Here is a 19,114-nt window from a genome sequence, read left to right as displayed (position 1 = left end):
TTCCTTCTGAATGTGTTTTATTTTTATTAGTCCGTTCATCTCTTTATAAATAATAAAGTATCTAGGGGCTATAAATGTTTGGAATCTACTCCAACCTAATCAATTTCAATATATCAAAAGTATAGTAGAAATATATTATGTCTTATTTGTTAGTTCGATTTTATTAAAATTAGTAATGTTATAAATAATATACTCACGTAGTGATTGAATCTGATTTCAGGACTGTTTGTTCCAGACTGTAAAAGAATGATGCATTTGATAAAGTTTATATATTGAAAATGGGTGCCGACAGCAACCAATTAAATCTGTCAAATTTGACATGTTATTTTTTATTATACATATTTTGACAATGTTCCCCCACATAAAATTCAAAATAAACCTCATTTTCGTTTTCAGCACCCTCGAAAATATAAAGTATGAATAAACTTAGCCCTTCGGCCCTCCGTGGTCAGTATCTCGAAAACTAAGCGCTTTTTTGAGTGTGTCCCGCTCGTGTATTGGACTATGTCACTCGCCCTATACATCTGCTTGACCTCAGCATTTGTTCTCATTCGGTATTGGTTGCTATTAGGGTCGTGATAAGGTCCAAAGATTCTTCTGAGGACTTTTATCTCAAAACATCGAAGTTTTCTTTCAATTGCTTTGGTCAATCAAAGTCCACATCTCACACCCATACATGAGCACAGGTCTAATCGCTGTTTTATATATTCTGATCTTTGATGCTCGTGTTAGGCTCTTAGATTTAATAGTATTGTGGAGGCTATACATACATCTGTTTGCTTCCTGAATTATCCCTTTAATCTCTTCCGTGATATCGTTATCTGCAGTGATTGTTACTCGTTACTCTGAGGTATTTAAAACTTTCCACTCTTTCAAAGTTGAATGAATGAATTTCAAAGTTGGTGAATGGTGTTGTAAGTGGAGAGTCACGCTGAACGCGAACAAAACAACAATTGTGTTTCGCGCCCCTTCTGTGTCACATAGAATCATAATTAATGAAGACGACCAATATCCTCTGAGACTGTTGGGAGAAAGGCTTGTTGTTAGTCCGACTGCGAACTATTTAGGAGTTCTGTTCACCAGGACCCTTAACTGGAACGCAGATCTAAAGGCAACTTTAGATAGGGTAAGGAACAGGGCCAGACTTCTCAACTCTCTCTCTGGACGAATTGGCAAGACACACAAGAAGACTCTCATTCACACTTACAAGACCTTTATTCGACCCGTCATGGAGTACAAATCTTGCCTCTACTCTCTTTGCGCTAGATCAAAACAAGAGTGGTTGTTGAGCGCTGAACGTAGAATCTTGCGTAGATGTAACTATGAGCACTGGCGATATCCCTCAAACGAAATCCATAACATCTCGAACATCCCCAAAATCACCGAGAGAATAAACTCTCTGAACAGGAACTTCACAATCAAAGTAATTAACGGCCCCCCTCCGACACACAAGAATCTCTCAAATGTTCCTGTTCATCTTCCGGCCACGTACTCCACCGAAAGCCCAAACGCAAAAAGATTCATTTACCGTCCGCTCTAATGCAAACATGCATTGACGAACTCCCGGTGGAGTACGAAAACATCCTCGAGGCTACCCCGTTAGCCTTCCGTACCCACCTTTAACACATCCTCTTCCCTACCCCGAACAGGGAGAAGTTGGTTTTTTGCGGTTTCCCAACTTCATTGCACAATTATACCTGTTCGTCCCAAGAAAATAGCCGCAACTATTTTCTCCACTCGAACGCACACTGTCCACGCTGCGCTCAAAGCCACCTCCTGACCGCCGACGAGGGACGCTGGTTCGCCTGTCGTTGTACAATGGTTTCTACGGAGATTGGTCTAGAGCAAAGCACGGACAGTACACGTAAATGTCTATGGAACCAACAACAATCCATCAAACTTTCTTCTCTGTTGACTTCTTAGCCTTCTGGACACCACCGTCCGGCATAACCCAGGATCCAAAAAACACCAGGATACGGCGCTTGCCCCAGTGTGTTTTTCGGACTGTTTGCTTATGCTGCCAACATTATACATTCACTACAAACCCTGAAGAGGACAAAATCCTAAACGGGGACAATCATTGATCGCATTTCCACATAGCATTATATCTATACACGCAAATCAAACAATGATAGTAGTTCAAAGTGACATGGGTCTATTGTAACATTTTAAACATATCGTAAAACAACAACTACATAATTAAAACACTCTCTAAAACTTCATTCCCCTGTCCTATCTGTAATAAAATACTTTTGGACATCTTAAAAAAAGAATAAGTTTTTGCTGCAAAGACATCCATAAAGCTACATATTTTGTGGATCCCGATTTAGAAGAAAAGGCCTTTCCGATGAGGAGCGTTTAAATTGTATGGAAGTTTTTCAGCGAATTGCAATTCATCTCAATCTACAGGGAAGTGTAATTGTTACTAATGCAGCAATGTATAAATCGAAAACATGATTTTGCTCAAAATCTCTTTTATGGGATGTTGCAGAAAAAATAGACTGCCAACAACCATTTGTGTGGTGGCAAGGTCTTTGCACTAATAAGTCCTTGCAACCTGTTGCAGTACGTTTTCTTCAGTTGGTACCAACTTCCTCTGGATGTGAAAGAAATTGGTCATCATTTGAACATATACATTCAAAAAAGAGGAAGAGACTTACAAATCCCCGAGTTGAAAAACATGTTGCAATTCGCAGTAACATGTATATTTCGGATGAAAATGTTGCAGGAAAAAAGAAAACAAATGACACTGGACATTGCGAATACTACATAAATATAAAAAGCCACATCACTCAAGGTTGAATTTGGTGAAGGTGAAGACTTACTATACAGTGCGTCCATAAAGTAACGCATAAATTCATTATTTCGTAAACCGGCAACTTTAAGGGAAAATCCCGAAACAGGTCGATTTTTATTTGTAAATTACAATTTTTTTTGATGATTTTTTAATCGATGATTTTTTTAAATGAGAATAGGGCTTTTCATTCACAGTCATTTGTTTCGAGTTTCTGTCATGTGTCACATAATATTAATACATCTACGTCATACGTTATTGGTATATAACAATGGTACAAACCAGAGACGTATGACGTAGATATATTAATATTATGTGACACATGACAGAAGCTCGAAACAAATGACAATCGATGAAAAGCCCAATAGGGGTCATGTGATAGCTCACTTAAAGGGTAGATATTCAATTCTCTATTCACTAATATAACCATTAACATAATTATTTATACAGAGTGTTTAAAAAAAATTTAATTAAATTAATTGAGGCAAAAAGAAGAATGTAGGTACGTAATTTATTTAATTAAAAATACGTTTTACTCTTGTCAGAAAATAGAAAAAACATGTTTATTTGACAAATAAATATTGCTTTTCGCTTAAATTCAATGTTAAAGCTGCCACCCACCAGACTTTTGGAAATTTGAACATTACGTTTAAGCGAAAATCAATGTTATTTTTTAAATAAAACATTTTTATGTTTTCTGACAGCAGTAAAATATATTTACAATTAAACAAATCACACACATTCATCTTTTTGTGTCAATTGTTAATTGAATTTAAAAAAAAATTTGGTCACCCTGTATAAATAATTATGTTAATATTTATATTAGTGAAAAGAGAATTAAATACCCTTTCAAATAAGCTATCACATGACCCCTATTCTCATTTAAAAAAATCATCGATTACGTCATCACGCCCAAATGGATGAAGCCACTAGAATGATATATATATGCCAAAAAATCGTAATTTAAAAATAAAAATCGATCTGTTTAAGGATTTTTCCTTAAAGTCGCCGGTTTGCGAAATAATAAATTTATGCGTTACTTTTTGGACGCACTGTATTTATGCAATTAATGATCATGAAGAGAATGAGACTTCTGCCGATGGCGATAAAGAATCTAAAAGTACAATTTCTGATATAGAGGAAAATTCAGATTAAAAAGTATTGATTTAGAAACAGTATTTTATTTTGTTTTTTAGTTAATGCAATTATTGGTTTTATTTTGTTTTAATGAAAATAACATATATTTCATTATATTTGTTTTGTTTATATGAGTATTGATAATTTTATTTTGTATTATTTGAGAGAATATATATTTTGTTATTGTTTAATTTTTATTTTATACATCACTCTTTTAGAAACAACTTTATTTCATTGGAAATCCCTAATTAAATTTAATATTGAATTTTTCCACTTTTGGTTTTTTTCCGGATCTTCAGGAAAAAAAACGAAAAAAACCGAAGGTTTTTTTTCGGAATGTTAAAACACTAATTAGTGATGACGGAGTCTACGTAATTAAATTGTATGACCACTTCGTAACCTGTCATGTTTCTTATCCCTGGTTGGTTGTTTCTGATTCTGTAGATGATAAACAATATATTATATGACATATAATGTTTAATGCTGTTTTGTGCAGTTCTTCTGTATCTATTGCAGTATTAACTGCACTAATCCTTTGGATATTTTACATACTACACAAAACTGAAGCATCGAAATTTGTTTTTCGATCAAACAAAGATGCAGCTGAATAAACAGTAGAACTTATCAAGAATTATTCTTTAATGGAACATATCTTCTTCCAATGGCGCTCCAGCCCAAACTGAACCTTGGTGTCCTGTAATTTCTACCTCCAATTCACCATATAAAACTGCATCAATCAAAACGGTAAAATAAATGTTTAATAGTAAAATGTATGTACAGTAAAACCTCCGTTAACCGAAACCTCTTTAACCGAAACATCGTTTAACCGAAATGGCTGCCAGTTTCAATAATTTCGTTAAGGGGATGGGTACGTATTTTCGGCTGCAATGCTATTCAAATGGGGAATCATTTTTTTCGAATCCTGAGAAAACTAATAAGTATTTTTGAAAAATTTAAACGCAGAATGAAAGATTACGTTCTTACCGAGGGCCGAAAGTCCCTGAAAACGTCTATAATGTTTATTTTAATAAATTACATGGGTGAAAAACTCAGAGAAAATGTAGTGTGATTTTTAATTTCAAATATCTCATTCAAAAGAAACTTTTTATTTATTCTAAGGGACTTTCGACCCTCGATATTATTATAGTCTTTCATTCTGCGTTTAAATTTTTTAAAAATATTTATTAATTTTTTCAGGATTCGAAAAAAATGGGCACCATGTCCGTGGTGATATTTTCCAAATCGAACATTCGCTATCTTTGTCATACAACGCACTGAGTCAAATAGAATATGATGACAAGACACAGTGACAGTTTTAAATATTTGACATGGCATCGGGAATATTTTGAGCTGTTGATTAAATAATATTGAGAGCGTATTTGATACATAATTGATTTAAGACGTGAACTTAATAAAAAGTTATTTATTGTTTATTATGAAGATCCATGTAGAAGATCCATTTATGTTGGAAGATCCAAGCAGAGAATACATCAGGATATATTCTGTGATCTAAGTATTTTTTTTGTTAAAGATGTTCAAAATTTTTGTAAGCGTTCCATAGTAACAATATATTATTAAAAAATCACTTTAACACTTTTCTCTTTTCTCGATTGAGTATTGTATTATAGTTTTTGTTGTACATATAAATTATTACAATCACTGAATACATAGTGAAAAAATTATCACATTTATTAACTGAATTAATAATTTGCAATTATACAAATAACAGTTATCCAAGAACATTCAAAAGCCATCTCTTTAAAGTTAATGATGACATTGTCAAGTAGTATATTACATTCTAGTAATGTTACATATCCATACCAGTGTGAATTTTACTACACGTAATTTGCCGTGTAAAGACAGAAAAAGTAGGGATAGCCGTAAAATATTTGCGAATTATGTACCGATGGCCTTAATAAAAGGTAAGTTAAAAAAAAACAATAAAATTAAGAAAAATGAACATGATTAAAGTATTTTTTTAAGAAATCTTCTATTTTCTTTTGTGTTTTCCTTTGACAACGATGTTTTGCAGATATATCTCACCAATACTATGTAATTTGATACAAGAAGAATCCAAAAAAACAATGTTATTTTTAACCGAAATTCTTGTTATCCGAAACGGCCTCCCCCCCCCCCGCAATTATTTCGATTAACGGAGGTTTTACTGTAGTTGTAACCGCGCATTAAGCGCCTGTCATGTGAACGGGCTCTAAATGTTAATTTTTAAAATTTTATAGCCTTTTATACATTAGTGTTTACAAACAGAAATTTTTTAATCAAAATTAGTTTACTTCTTCTTTTACTTAAAGAAGTTTGCCTAAGCTAATGGTTTTACCGAAATAATGTCAAAAATGCTATCTAGACATAACATAAACGTTGGACATAAATCACTAAAAAAACCAATAAATATTTTTCAAAATTCATCAGGAAGTGCACATACAGAATCCATATGCATTTTCATTTTTAAGGAATTACCTCAATAATGTATTCCTTCATTTGCACCAGACTATACAGGGTGTAACAAAAATACAGGTCATAAATTTAATCACATATTCTGGGACCAAAAATAATTCGATTAAACCTAACTTACCTTAGTACAAATATGCACGTAAAAAAAGTTACAGCCCTTTGAAGTTACAAAATGAAAATCGATTTTTTCCAATATATCGAAAACTATTAGAGATTTTTTATTGAAAATGGACATGTGGTATTCTTATGGCAGTAGTATCTTAAGAAAAAATTATAGTGAAATTTTGACACCCCATAAAAATTTTATGGGGGTTTTGTTCATTTAAACCCCCCCCCCAATTGTGTACGTTCCAATTAAATTATTTTTGTGGCACCATTAGTTGAATTAAATATTTTTAAAACTTTTTTGCCTCCTAGTATTTTTTCGATAAGGCGGCTTTTATCGAGTTGCAGCTTCTTTTTTAATATGTTTACATAAAAATTTTATAGGGGTTTTGTTCCTTTAAACCCCCCAAATGTTTGTGTACGTTCCAATTAAACTATTGCTGCGATACCATTAGTTAAACACAGTGTTTTTAAAACTTTTTTGCCTCTTTGTATTTTTTTGATAAGGCATCTTTTATCGAGATGTGGATCCTTTTTTAATATGGTTCAAAATATACCTAAAAATGTAAATCAAAAATAAATGTTCATATTATTACCAAGTTTCCATAATCGTACTTAACCATATACAAATATGTGGTGGATTTGACAAATATTCAAAATATCTCGATATAAACTGATTTTTCGAAAAAGTACTGAGAGGCAAAAAAATTTTTAAAACATTGTGTATAACTAATGGTACTACAATATTAATTAAATTGGAACGTACACAAAAGTTTGGGGGGGTTTAAAGGAACAAGACTCCCATAAAATTTTTATGGGGTGTCCAAATTTAACTATAATTTTTTCTTAAGATACTACTACTACTACTCTAATAGTTTTCGATATATTGGAAAAAATCGATTTTCATTTTGTAACTTCAAAGGGCTGTAACTTTTTTTATGTGCATATTTGTACTCAGGTAAGTTAGTTTCAATCGAATTATTTTTGGTCCCAGAATATGTGATTAAATTTATGATCTGTATTTTTGTTACACCCTGTATATTTATGACAAAAAACAATATATTAGTACTTACTTTGTCTGTTCAGGTACTGGGATTAATGTTCGTTCTAGAGTAGTGCTATCTTCGCTCCAATCTACGGTACTTGCTGATGGTCGATAAGTCGTGTCATTTTCTGCCTAAAGCACAAAATAATTTTTTATTCTTTACTTAAAAAGCGCGAAGTTACAATTTTTAACAACCCTTAATTTTAAAAATACATACTTTATAGTTGCTCTATCAATACGCAATGGAGTCGAAATACAGTGAAACGTGTTACAGGGTGATAAAACGGTACCCAAAAACTACAGAGGAATAAATCTGCTCAGTACCGCTCTGAAACTGACCACAAAAGTCATAACCACCAAAATCACCAACGAAATAGATCTAGCAGATGAACAACAATGCTTTAAATCAGGACGATCCTGTAAGGATGCAGTTTTTGTCGTCAGGTAAGTCATGGAAAAATCACTAGAATACAACGTCCCTGCTTACTGTTGCTTCATAGATCTACAAAAGAAATTCGACCGTGTAGAGTTGAATGACGTAATTCAACTGTTATATAAACGAAACATACCATCAGATATTATCAAGACTATCGAAAACATATACAGCAGAAATAACATACAGGTCAGAATTAATAACAAAATAACACAGCCGACATCAGTGGAAAGAGGCATACGACAAGGAGACTCATTGAGCCCGCTGCTGTTTAACCTCATCATGGATGAAATTATTGATGAAAAAAAGTTGAAAAAAATTTTCAAGAAAAAACGGCGTATTTTACCAATTTAAAGCAAGAGTAACTTTTAGTACCAGAATACCTCATAATTTAATAATCTAGTGTCAAAAATGCTTAAAAATTAAAGACAAAAAATTTATGCGATAAAATAACCGTTGACCTATCCAAAACGGACGCATATGACCGATACTAGAAATTTGCAATTAATGAAATCGATTCATCTGTGGAATATAAATAAACGTACCAGTTTTCGTTTTTCTAAATAGTTTTTTTAAATTCAAGAAACGAAAAAATTTTCAAATTGATTTTTCTAGAAAACGGTGTATCCTATAGACTTAAGAGTATCTTTTAGTACTAGAATACCTCACAATTTAATAACCCATAGTCAAAAATGCTTAAAAATTAAATACAAAAAAGTTATGGGATAAAATAACCGTTGCCCTACCCAAAACGGGCGCCTATGGCCGGTACTAAAAGTTCACAATGAATGAAATCGATTTATCTCTGGATGATAAATACGCGTACCAATTTTCGTTTTTCTAAATACACTGCGCGTCATAGAAAACGGGCACCCTAAAAAAATGGGTAATTTTTGAAGTTGCGTATCTCCTAAACCTGTTGTCCAATTTAAGTGATTTTTTGAATATCTTATTATTATATATAGCCTTATTATTTGTCAATATCCGTGTAATAATATTTTTGCTAAACAGGTAAATTTTCATTGTATACCGGGTGTACGAATCAAACTGTGTTTTTTTCTCAAAGTTCGCAACACCCTGTCGAATATCCTAGCATTTATAAAATACTGAAATTATAACCCAACTATAGCCTCAGGTTTTCTCAACATTCTGTTTTTTGATTAATTCGCTTATGTTGGATAATACAAAAGTTAGGTACTTTAACAATAGGGAACTTGCAAAAATTTTTAAATATTAAAATTATATTAAAAAACATAAGGTAACATGATCTTAAAACGCTTGCATGCGAAAAAAACAAATATTTTTAACCCGTACGCTAATTACGGCGCTTTGAAAATGCTATAAAATTCAAATATCTTAGGAGGCTCTTGAACGTCCTTCTATTGGTTCGACGTCACCGGCCACGGTCAACCGGCGGAAACAACGCGATTAGGGTAGGTATCACGGGTATATTACATTTTAATCGTGTTTAATGAAAAAATCCTAGGTATTATTTATGTTCATCTTATATATTGTAATAAGTAGTTCCCCAATCAGCTTAGTTTTAAACTGAAATTGATAAAGTTGAGTGCTACTTTGTAAAGAGTTTAAAACGCATAATATGACGGACGAGGGTTTTCAAAAGGTCAATCTGACTAACTTACCTACCGTTGATGTCTTCATCGTGGCAACTTTTATAAAAAGTAGTAAAAGCTATTCTATTGGATAAATGCGAGGTGTCAAGGCAAATAAGTAAGAGTTATTAATAAGCATGTTTAAACCGTTTATAACAGTAGTTTGGTACCATTATATTATAGTATACGGTTTACCCCGTGAATTTGATCTACCTACCTCTAATCGAAGGATTTCGTATATCCTGGAAAAAATTACGGTGTAATTTGCATTATAATAAAGATTATATTTTATTGTAATGTTTATTAGTACCTACTGGAGCCTTTCATTATTGTGTTCAAAGCCTTCTGAGAAAAGATTATGGTGATTAGCAGACGTACCGATAGAACGTGTACATAGCCAACAAAATCCTTCTTTACAAAGTTAATAATACGCATAAATAAGAAGAATCATTATTGTAATTTTACAAGGTAATATCTTTATCATCTCAGCTTATACTTACACCGCATCCCTCGGTAGACCGCAAGCTATAGTAGAAACCCGACTGTAGACCGCATACTATAGTAGCACCAATACTTTTTAGTTACTCTTACTTTTATTACTAAAAGTTTTGTTTATTTTTAAGTTACTTGTTTCTTCTTTGTTCATCAACACAAGAAACGAACAAAGTAATTTCATAAAAAAGAACTTTTTGATACATGTCAACAGAGATAAAATGTTAATATTTTGCCTGTCACAGAAAAAATCATTTTTGCCACAGAGTAAAACAAGATATTTCAACTATATTATTTATCTATGGGCAAACTGCATTAAATTCAATAGCCCACCCCGAACGGACAAACGATACGAGTGGCCTGTGACGTCAGACCCCAGGTCTCGCTTTTAAGTTGTTTAAAACGGAAATTTTAGGCGCGGAACTTTGATTAGATGTTGTACGTACACTATTCATTGTTAAGACGTAATATTTTGAATATAACATTTTAAAACATAAATTAACAATTTTATGCAAAAAATTTTTTAGTGCAAGTTCCCTATTAGCCATGTTCTTTTTCAATAGAGGGTGTGTCTAAACAAGTGCGACAAACTTTAAGGGGTAATTCTGCATTAAAAAATAATAACAGTTTACCTTATAATCGTATGTCCGCAAATGCTTCGTTTGCGAGATACGGGATGTTGAATTTTTTCTTACAAACTGACGATTTATTTATTGCTTTAAAACCGGTTCAGATATACAAATGAAATTTGGTGGGTTTTTTTCACATTTTTTGAGATACAATTAAGAATTTTATATTCACCATTGGCGTGCATATAGCCAATGATGATATAGCATATGACGCCAATAGTGAATATAAAATTCTTGATTGCAAGTCAAAAAATTCCCAATAACTATCTCTTAGAACCTACCAAATTTCATTTGCATATCTCAACCGGTTTTAGGGCAATAAAATAAATCGTCAGTTTGTAAAAAAAAAATCAACATCCCGTATCTCGTAAACGAAGCATTTGCGGACATAAGTTTATAAAGCAAACGGTCATTATTTTTTCAGGCACAATTGCCCCTTAAAGTTTGTCGCACTTATTTACAAACAACCTATACTGATGAAGAACATGACTAGTTGTTAAAGTACATAACTTTTGTATTATCCAACATAAGAGAATGAATCAAAAAACAGAATGTTCAGAAAACCTGAGGCTATAGTCGGAATTTAATTTCAGTATTTTATAAAGGATATAATATTCCACAGGGTGTTGCGAACTTTAAGAAAAAAGCACGGTTTGATTCGTACACCCGGTATACAATGAAAATTTACCTGTTTAGCAAAAATATTATTACAGGGATATTGACAAAAAATAAGGCTATAACATATTCAAAAAATCACTTAAATCGGACAACAGGTTAAGGAGATACGCGACATCAAAAATGACCCATTTTTTAGGGTGCCCGTTTTCTATGACGCGCAGTGTAGAAGCGTTCTGGGGATATTTAAGAAAAACTAATTACAAGACGCCATATTCAAAGAGCTCTAGCTCCCTTAGGAAGCATTTTCGGACTAAGTGAATTGGGTTAAATTATCTTAAAATTATCTGAGGAATCTCCTATTTTCGTTTGTCGGTAGAGTTTCTGGACACCCTGTAATGTAATCAAATAATAGTAAATTATGATGAATACCTCCATAAATAATTATTTAAAAAAATATTTGTCCTTCTAGGTGTTGCATTTTTTTGACCATCAGTATACTTACCTTACTATAGAGCGTTTCACCTTAAGAATAGAACATTGCGGAGATAGCCCAATGTATTTCTTACGGGCGATAGAAGCGCGCCGATACAACGCCGTACTGATTAGATTGAATCGTATATCGGCAGTCGAGTAGCTACCCGTGCCCGAGAGATTTGGCAACACTGATCTCCATAAGCGTAACGTTCTGTTCTTAACGTGAAACAAAGATTAGCAGATATATTTTACTTTGATGAAGACCTACTAACCTCTGTCTTAGACCAATCAGATCGATCTTTGTTGAAAAACTCGGACGCAGTGCTCGAGGGTGATAAAAACGAAAAATCGTTCAATGTAGGACTGGCAAATTTAGTCTGGCCTGGGCTACCGCTGAGGAAGGTGTTGTTTTCGTCTAAGATGGAGTTGCTAACTTCGCCGGAGAGAGATGAAGGGCTTCCTAAAAGGGACTGCTGAGTCGTATTTTGTATTCTATTTATATATTCGGGTCCGAGAGGGCTTAGATAAATACGTATCTAAAAAAGGTCATAAATGTGTAACGTTAATAGCTAAAGCTCAACTATAAATAATGATGACTTTCGATATGATGTTTAATAACTGTGGTCACGAGGTAAAAGTTCTTAAGTCAGAAATCATCGTATCGAGAAATAGGAGGTTGAAATATTTAGCCATTTTCCAAAATTGGAACTAAATATTTTAATAATAACTAAATATTATAAAAACAGTTGCTTATTTAGGAGCTACATAGTTAATTAGTTCAAAATTTTTGGAAATACATAAAAAAATCACTTAAGTAATTATGCTCCAATGGATTATATCACCAATTTTTTAAACCACTGATATCTCAATAGATGTATTATCAAAAAATGGCATCTGTAGTCGTTAATTATTATATTATACAGGGTGTCCCCAAAAGATTGGTCATAAATTATACCACAGATCCTGGGGTCAAAAATACGTTGATTGAACCTCACTTTCCTATATACAATAGTGCACACAAAAAAGTTACAGCCCTTTGAAGTTACAAACTGAAAATCGATTTTTTTTCATATATCGAAAACTCTTACAGATTTTTTATTGAAAATGGACATGTGGAATTCTTATAGTAGCAACGTCTTAAAAAAAATTAAAGTGAAATGTGTGCACCCCATAAAAAATTTATGGGGGTTTTGTTCCCTTAAACCCCCCAAACTTTTGTGTACGTTCCAATTAAATTATTATTGTTGCACTATTAGGTAAACACAATGTTTTTAAAACTTTTTTGTCTCCCAGTACTTTTTCGATAAGCCAGTGTTTATCGAGATATTTTGAATATTTGCCGAATCCACCACATATTTGTATATGGTAAAGTACGATTATAGAGAGCTGTTAATAATCTGAAAATTTATTTATAATTTACATTAATAGGTATATTTTGAAAAAGAAGCCACATCTCGATAAAAGGTGACTTATCAAAAAAAGACTAAGAGGCAAAAAAGTTTTTAAAACACTGTGCTTACCTAATGGTACCACAATAATAGTTTAATTGGAAGGTACACAAACATTTGAGGGGTTTAAAGGAACAAAACCCTCATAAAATTTTTATGTAAACATATTAAAAAAGAAGCCGCATCACGATAAAAACTGGTTTATCTAAAAAATACCAAGAGGCAAAAAAGTTTTAGAAACGTTGTGTTTAACTAACGGTACCACAATAGTGAATTAATTGGAACGTACACAAAAGTTTGGGGGGGTTTAAGGGAACTAAACCCCCATTAAATTTTGATGGGGTGGACAAATTTCACTATAATTTTGTTTTAAGATGTTCCTGCCATAAGAATGCCCCATGTCCATTTCCAATAAAATATCTCTAATAGTTTTCGATATATTAAAAAAATTTCGATATATTGTCGGTCTTGACGGTCCAGTTAGCTGGGGCTCAGTCGATCGACAAGTTTAGTGGATTTACGATTTGCGGTCGCTGGTTCGAGCCTCAGCTAGGTCATGAAATTTATAAAAGGCCAACGCCGTAGTATAAAACTCAATAGAGTCTACGGCTTGGTCTGGAATAAACTGGCGTCTGATCGGCCTATGGAGGAGCGGTACGGGAAGGGATAAGGGCTTCCGGCTTGGTGATACTCCTCCATAGATCCCTACCGAAGGGCGTTGACGCCTAAGAACGGTGTATACATATACATATATTAAAAAAAAAACCATTTTCATTTTGTAACTTCAAACGGCTGTAGCTTTTTTTATGAGCACATTTGTACTAAGGTAAGTTAACACCCTGTATATTAAAAATAAATAACAAAAAATGTAATGTATATAGTAAATGTTTAATAAAATCGTACAATCTTACAATCAGACAAGTTTTTCGGAGTGGGTATTGAAACATCAAATAAACTTAATTTTAAAGTTAAATTATGGCTTATTCCCACCAAAAATACTAAATTGCATTAAGATGCCACATGAAAATACCTTCAGAACAATATTTAAAAGCTTTAGCTATAAACAGTGCATATTTTATTATTCACTAGTAATTTTAAACGTCGCCATGCGACGGGATATCCAAACAATTGCCATCTACAGTCACCCCACCCAATTTTTTCAAAATTTTAGAATCAACAAGCTTTCAAAGAATTAAAAATTACATTTTTGAAATAATAAAAGTCTTGCATGTGAACCGACTAAATATATTATAAAGTAACATAATGCTTTATATTTTTTTCAAGTAAAACATTTCGTTTATAAATTCGCAAAAGTGTGTGTGTTATTGCGTTGCCGCTCCTGCAATACTCAGATCAGATTTATCAATGGATTCTTATGTAGTTTTTTCTTCTGAATCCAAATCTGAAAACGGCATTTCGATATTTCTAACCGTCTTCGAGATAATCGACTTCAAAGTCTAAAATGTGACGTCACAATCGTTTTATTTTCTGCCGACACATTAGACGTCCAGCTGAAATCGTTGCTATTAAGTAGGCTAGTTTTTTAATCTCAATTTGTTAAGCAAAGCATAGGCTATTTACATTTGAGTTTGACACTTCGTGAATGTCAAACTAAATTTTAAATTAAGTATTAATAAAACATCAATGACATTTGATAGTGAATTTAATTATTATATAAAATAAATAAGATGTTCAAAAATACAATTTGAGTATATTTTAAAAGCAATAATTATTTATTAACAGCTTTAAAAAGGTTTATACGGGTATACGGCCTCTCCTTTATGATAAATGGACTGTTCCATTTGCTAAGAAATTAAAATATAGTCGGTTCGCTAAACTCGACACAACTGGCTAGTAATTTTAGTAGGTAATTTTTTTGTTTTTGAGAATTTTGCCAAAATTGACAAAATTACTAATTATTTAGTAATTATTAACTAATTAGTAATTATTTTTTTGCCAAATTGGCAAAATTATTGACTAAAATCACTAACCAATTGTGTCTGAGTTTAGCGAACCGACAGAATATGAAATAATATTGTTTGGTATAAAAAATTATGGTCTGATATGTGCAATTACATCCTTCTAATGGAAAAAAATATTTGAAGATTTTTCTCAAATTATGGATACCAACAACATTTTCATTTATAACTCTTTTATTTTTAATTTGACGAAGAAAAGTTATTCTTCATAAAAACTATGGTATATAAAAAATATGAATTTCGATCAAAAGTAAACTACCATTATAGTTCATAACATTTAAATTAGAATGATATAATTGCACATTAAAACATAATTATTAATTCTAAACTACTTTTCATAATAGCAATTTTCCATATTATGAATTAAAATACATAAATAAACAAAATTTTCGTTATGATATTGCTCGCATTTTCAGCTTGTTCTTAATAAAGGAACCAATATTTTTATCAATTTTGCAAAAGGTTTAATTAAGTACTGATAAAGTAGTAAATTTTGTATTTATGCAACCTTTTTAAAGTTAGTTGTTAATAATTATTTTTAAACTATACTCAAACTTTATTTTTAAACATCTTATTTATTTTATATAAACTTAATATCCAATTTATTTATGTTTCATTAATAATTTCACAAAATTTCGGATCCAATGCTTTTTAAATGCATTAATTTTTTTCGAATCCCGAGAAATTTAAACGCAGAATGAAAGATTACATTATTACTTAGGGCCGAACGTCCCTGAAAACTTCTATGTTTATTTTAATAAGTTACAGGGGCGAAAATAAAAGAGAAAATTTAGTGTGATTTTTAATTGCAAATATTTCATTCAAAAGAAACTTTTTATTTATTCTAAGGGACTTTCGGCGCTCAGTAATAACGTAATCTTTCATTCTGCGTTTAAATTTTTCAAAAATATTTATTAGTTCTCTCAGGATTCGAAAAAAGATGAATATAAATATATACATTTAAAACACATTGAAAATTTTGACAGGCGACATTTTGCGCCTTTCCCCTTAAACTTATTAGTTCCTAAGGTATATTATGAAATTTTCAATTTATTTAAATATTGTTTTTGTTCATGAATTTAGTAAATTGTATTTGTTATTGTTTCTTTTTCTGACTCTTTGTAAGCTGTGTCTATAAAATTATACAATTTTCAATTACATTAAAGCATATTACTATTCTATTCTTCAATGTAAAAATTAGCCTTCAAAATTTAATGTACAAATGAACAATTTAATATACACTCACCGTCACAAAATTCCGCCACCCAACATTTTTTATTAAGTTTGACAATTTATGACTTTATCATTTTTACTCCGATTTTCAAGATTCTTGCATCAGTTTGTAGGTACATGTATTGATATCGTTTATTATTCCGGTAACAAAAAATTTTTGATGACATGGCATTATACGGGGGTGAATGGAAGCGTTGTATTTTATCCTAACCTATTGATGATGATGTAGATGATTTTGTTTCATAGTCCTGTCATATTACCCCGGAGGCATCACTAAAATTTTTATTTTTGAATTATCCGAATATTTCTTTTCTTGTAAGAGCTAAGAGCTGTACAATTTTTTGTGAATAAAAACACTGATTGACTCATAAACATAAATATCTTAAATAAAGGTTAGATTGATAAGATTAGAATGGCCCGCATGCAGCCCAGATCTCAATCCTATTGAGCATTTATGGGCTGAATTAAAAATAGCTATTCGCCGTCATCCTAGGCCTCCAGAAAATTTGGTACAGTTATGGCCCTGGTAGAGGAATATCGGGCTATCCCCCAGGCAAGAATAACACATCATTATTCGATGCCAAACAGATTGTGAGCAGTCGTTGCTGCGAGAGGTGGACATAGCCGCTATTGAATCGTTTTGTTTTGTTGTTAATTTTGTTTTTGTGTTGTTAATTTTAGTGCGTTTGATATTTCTAATTAAATAAACCTCCAAAGCAGTGCTTTTATTTACAGCTTTTACAAGAAAATAGATATTCGGATAATTAAAAAAACAAAATCTTAGGGATACCTCAAGGATAATACAAAAGGAGTATAAAACAAAATCAGCCCTCTAATTTTTCCACAGAATTTTTTAAAGTTTGGACAAAATACAACGCATCTATTCACCCCCGTATAAAGTCATCTAAGCAAAACTTTTTTATTACTGGAATAATAACAAACGACATCAAAATACACGTACCTACAAACTGATGCAAGAATCTTGAAAAATCGTAGTAAAAATAATACAGTTATAAATTGTCAAATAGACAAGGCGAAAAAAGCGGGTTCGTTGGAAAAAAATATTCCCATGAGATTTTTTTGCATAATCACATTTGTAATACACCCCAGAATAAGGTTCAAGAAGTCGCCTACGAGAAAAGTGGTCCAAATTTTTTTTAACAATTTTTTTTAATCAAATTGCAAAAATTATTTTTTTTCCTGGACAATTTTTTTTAGGTTTTTTAGACCATTCTGGACAAAAAGGTCTCTTTTTAATTTTTCTCTCAAGTTGATGGTTTTAGAGTTATAAGCAATTTAAAATTTAAAAAACGCAAAAATGGCCATTTTTAAGACTTAATAACTCGGTTAAAAATTATTATTATGAAAGTCATAAAGTGACTAAATCAAAGTTTAAAGCCCCCCCCCCCCTTCCTACATGATCCTGAAGAAATTTGTGTCATTAATTTATTACTAAGCTGTTATTTTTAATTATTAACAATAAGCCGTAAGAGCGTATTGACGCGGCTGTAAATGTGAGTGCGAGTAAGATGCCCCATTGGACTGCCGGAATGGCATCTCTCTCGCATTCACCATAGACGGCCGCCTAATACGTGCTGGTGCTCATTATTATTACTTTAAAATAACATCTTAGTAATAAAATTATGACAAAAATTTCTTCAGGATCTTGTAGGGGGGGGGGGGCTTTAAACTTTGATTTAGTCACTTTCTGACTTTCATAATAATAAATTTTAACCAATTTATTAAGCTTTGAAAATCGCCATTTTTCGTTTTTTTTTTCAATTTTAAATTGTTTATAACTCGAAAACGATCAACGAGAAAAATTACAAGAGACCTTTTTTTTTCCAGAATGGTCCAAAAAACCTAACAAAAATTGTACGGGCCAAAAATATTGATTTTTGCAATTTAATTAAAAAAAATGAATGTGTGTGTACTTTGTACGCACGTAAGAAGATATTCTTCTATTATATAGGTAATTTCAACGAAGTAAATATACTTAACAGGTTATTTGTATTTTATTTAAAAATTAAAGTAACTTTCTTATCTACCACTTTCAAAAAATTTTTATTAAAACAACCAAAAATAAAAAAAAATATGAATCGCCCAGGATTCGAACCCGCGTCATTCCAATCTCGGAGCTAACGCCCTAGCAACTACACCAGCGAGGTACTTCTAATTGACATGTAAGTTTCGGATATAATTACACAACACGGCGATAAGTAGTGTAAAAATGTTATGTTTATATAATATTTTATTATTTTACTACAGAGAAACACAAATCCAAAAACACAAGAATTATAATAAATAATACATTTACTAAAAACACTAATATATTCTTTTAATGACTTATTTGCACGGATACAGATACATAAATACCTATCTTGAAAGATTAGCAAGGAACTACATACTGTCTGTGTGCGCAGGCGCGCAGATTTATGTACAATTTTACCCTCAATCGAATCGCGCCTAAAGAAGAATATCTTCAAAAATTGTTAAAAAAAATTGGACCACTTTTCACGTGGGCGACTTCTTGAACCTTATTCTGGGATGTATCAAGAATGTGATTATGCAAAAAAATCTCATGGGAATATTTTTTCTAACGAACCCACCGTTTTTGCCTTGTCTAAAACTTAATCAAAAATTTT

At 31.9% G+C, this 19,114-nt stretch overlaps 1 protein-coding gene across 3 annotated transcripts in view; it reads right to left on the bottom strand.

The window, feature by feature from the left end:
- Positions 1 to 19,114, bottom strand: part of LOC114334747 (histone H3.v1) — a 109,029-nt gene that overhangs the window by 57,853 nt on the left and 32,062 nt on the right. For 2 of the 3 annotated variants that reach the window (XM_028284836.2, XM_028284835.2), the window contains exons 8-10: positions 12,082 to 12,345; positions 7,579 to 7,682; positions 198 to 236 (exon numbers count right to left, since the gene is read on the bottom strand). In XM_028284836.2, the coding sequence (XP_028140637.1) occupies positions 198 to 236; positions 7,579 to 7,682; positions 12,082 to 12,345 (407 nt within the window). The remainder of the gene's footprint in view (positions 1 to 197; positions 237 to 7,578; positions 7,683 to 12,081; positions 12,346 to 19,114) is intronic. The other variant, XM_028284837.2, reaches the window with a different exon arrangement.

The sequence above is a fragment of the Diabrotica virgifera genome, chromosome 1 (assembly GCF_917563875.1).
Source record: "Diabrotica virgifera virgifera chromosome 1, PGI_DIABVI_V3a".
Lineage (NCBI taxonomy): Eukaryota > Metazoa > Arthropoda > Insecta > Coleoptera > Chrysomelidae > Diabrotica > Diabrotica virgifera.
The sequence above is the reverse complement of the archived record's forward strand: the minus strand, read 5'-3'. Positions and strand labels throughout refer to the sequence as shown.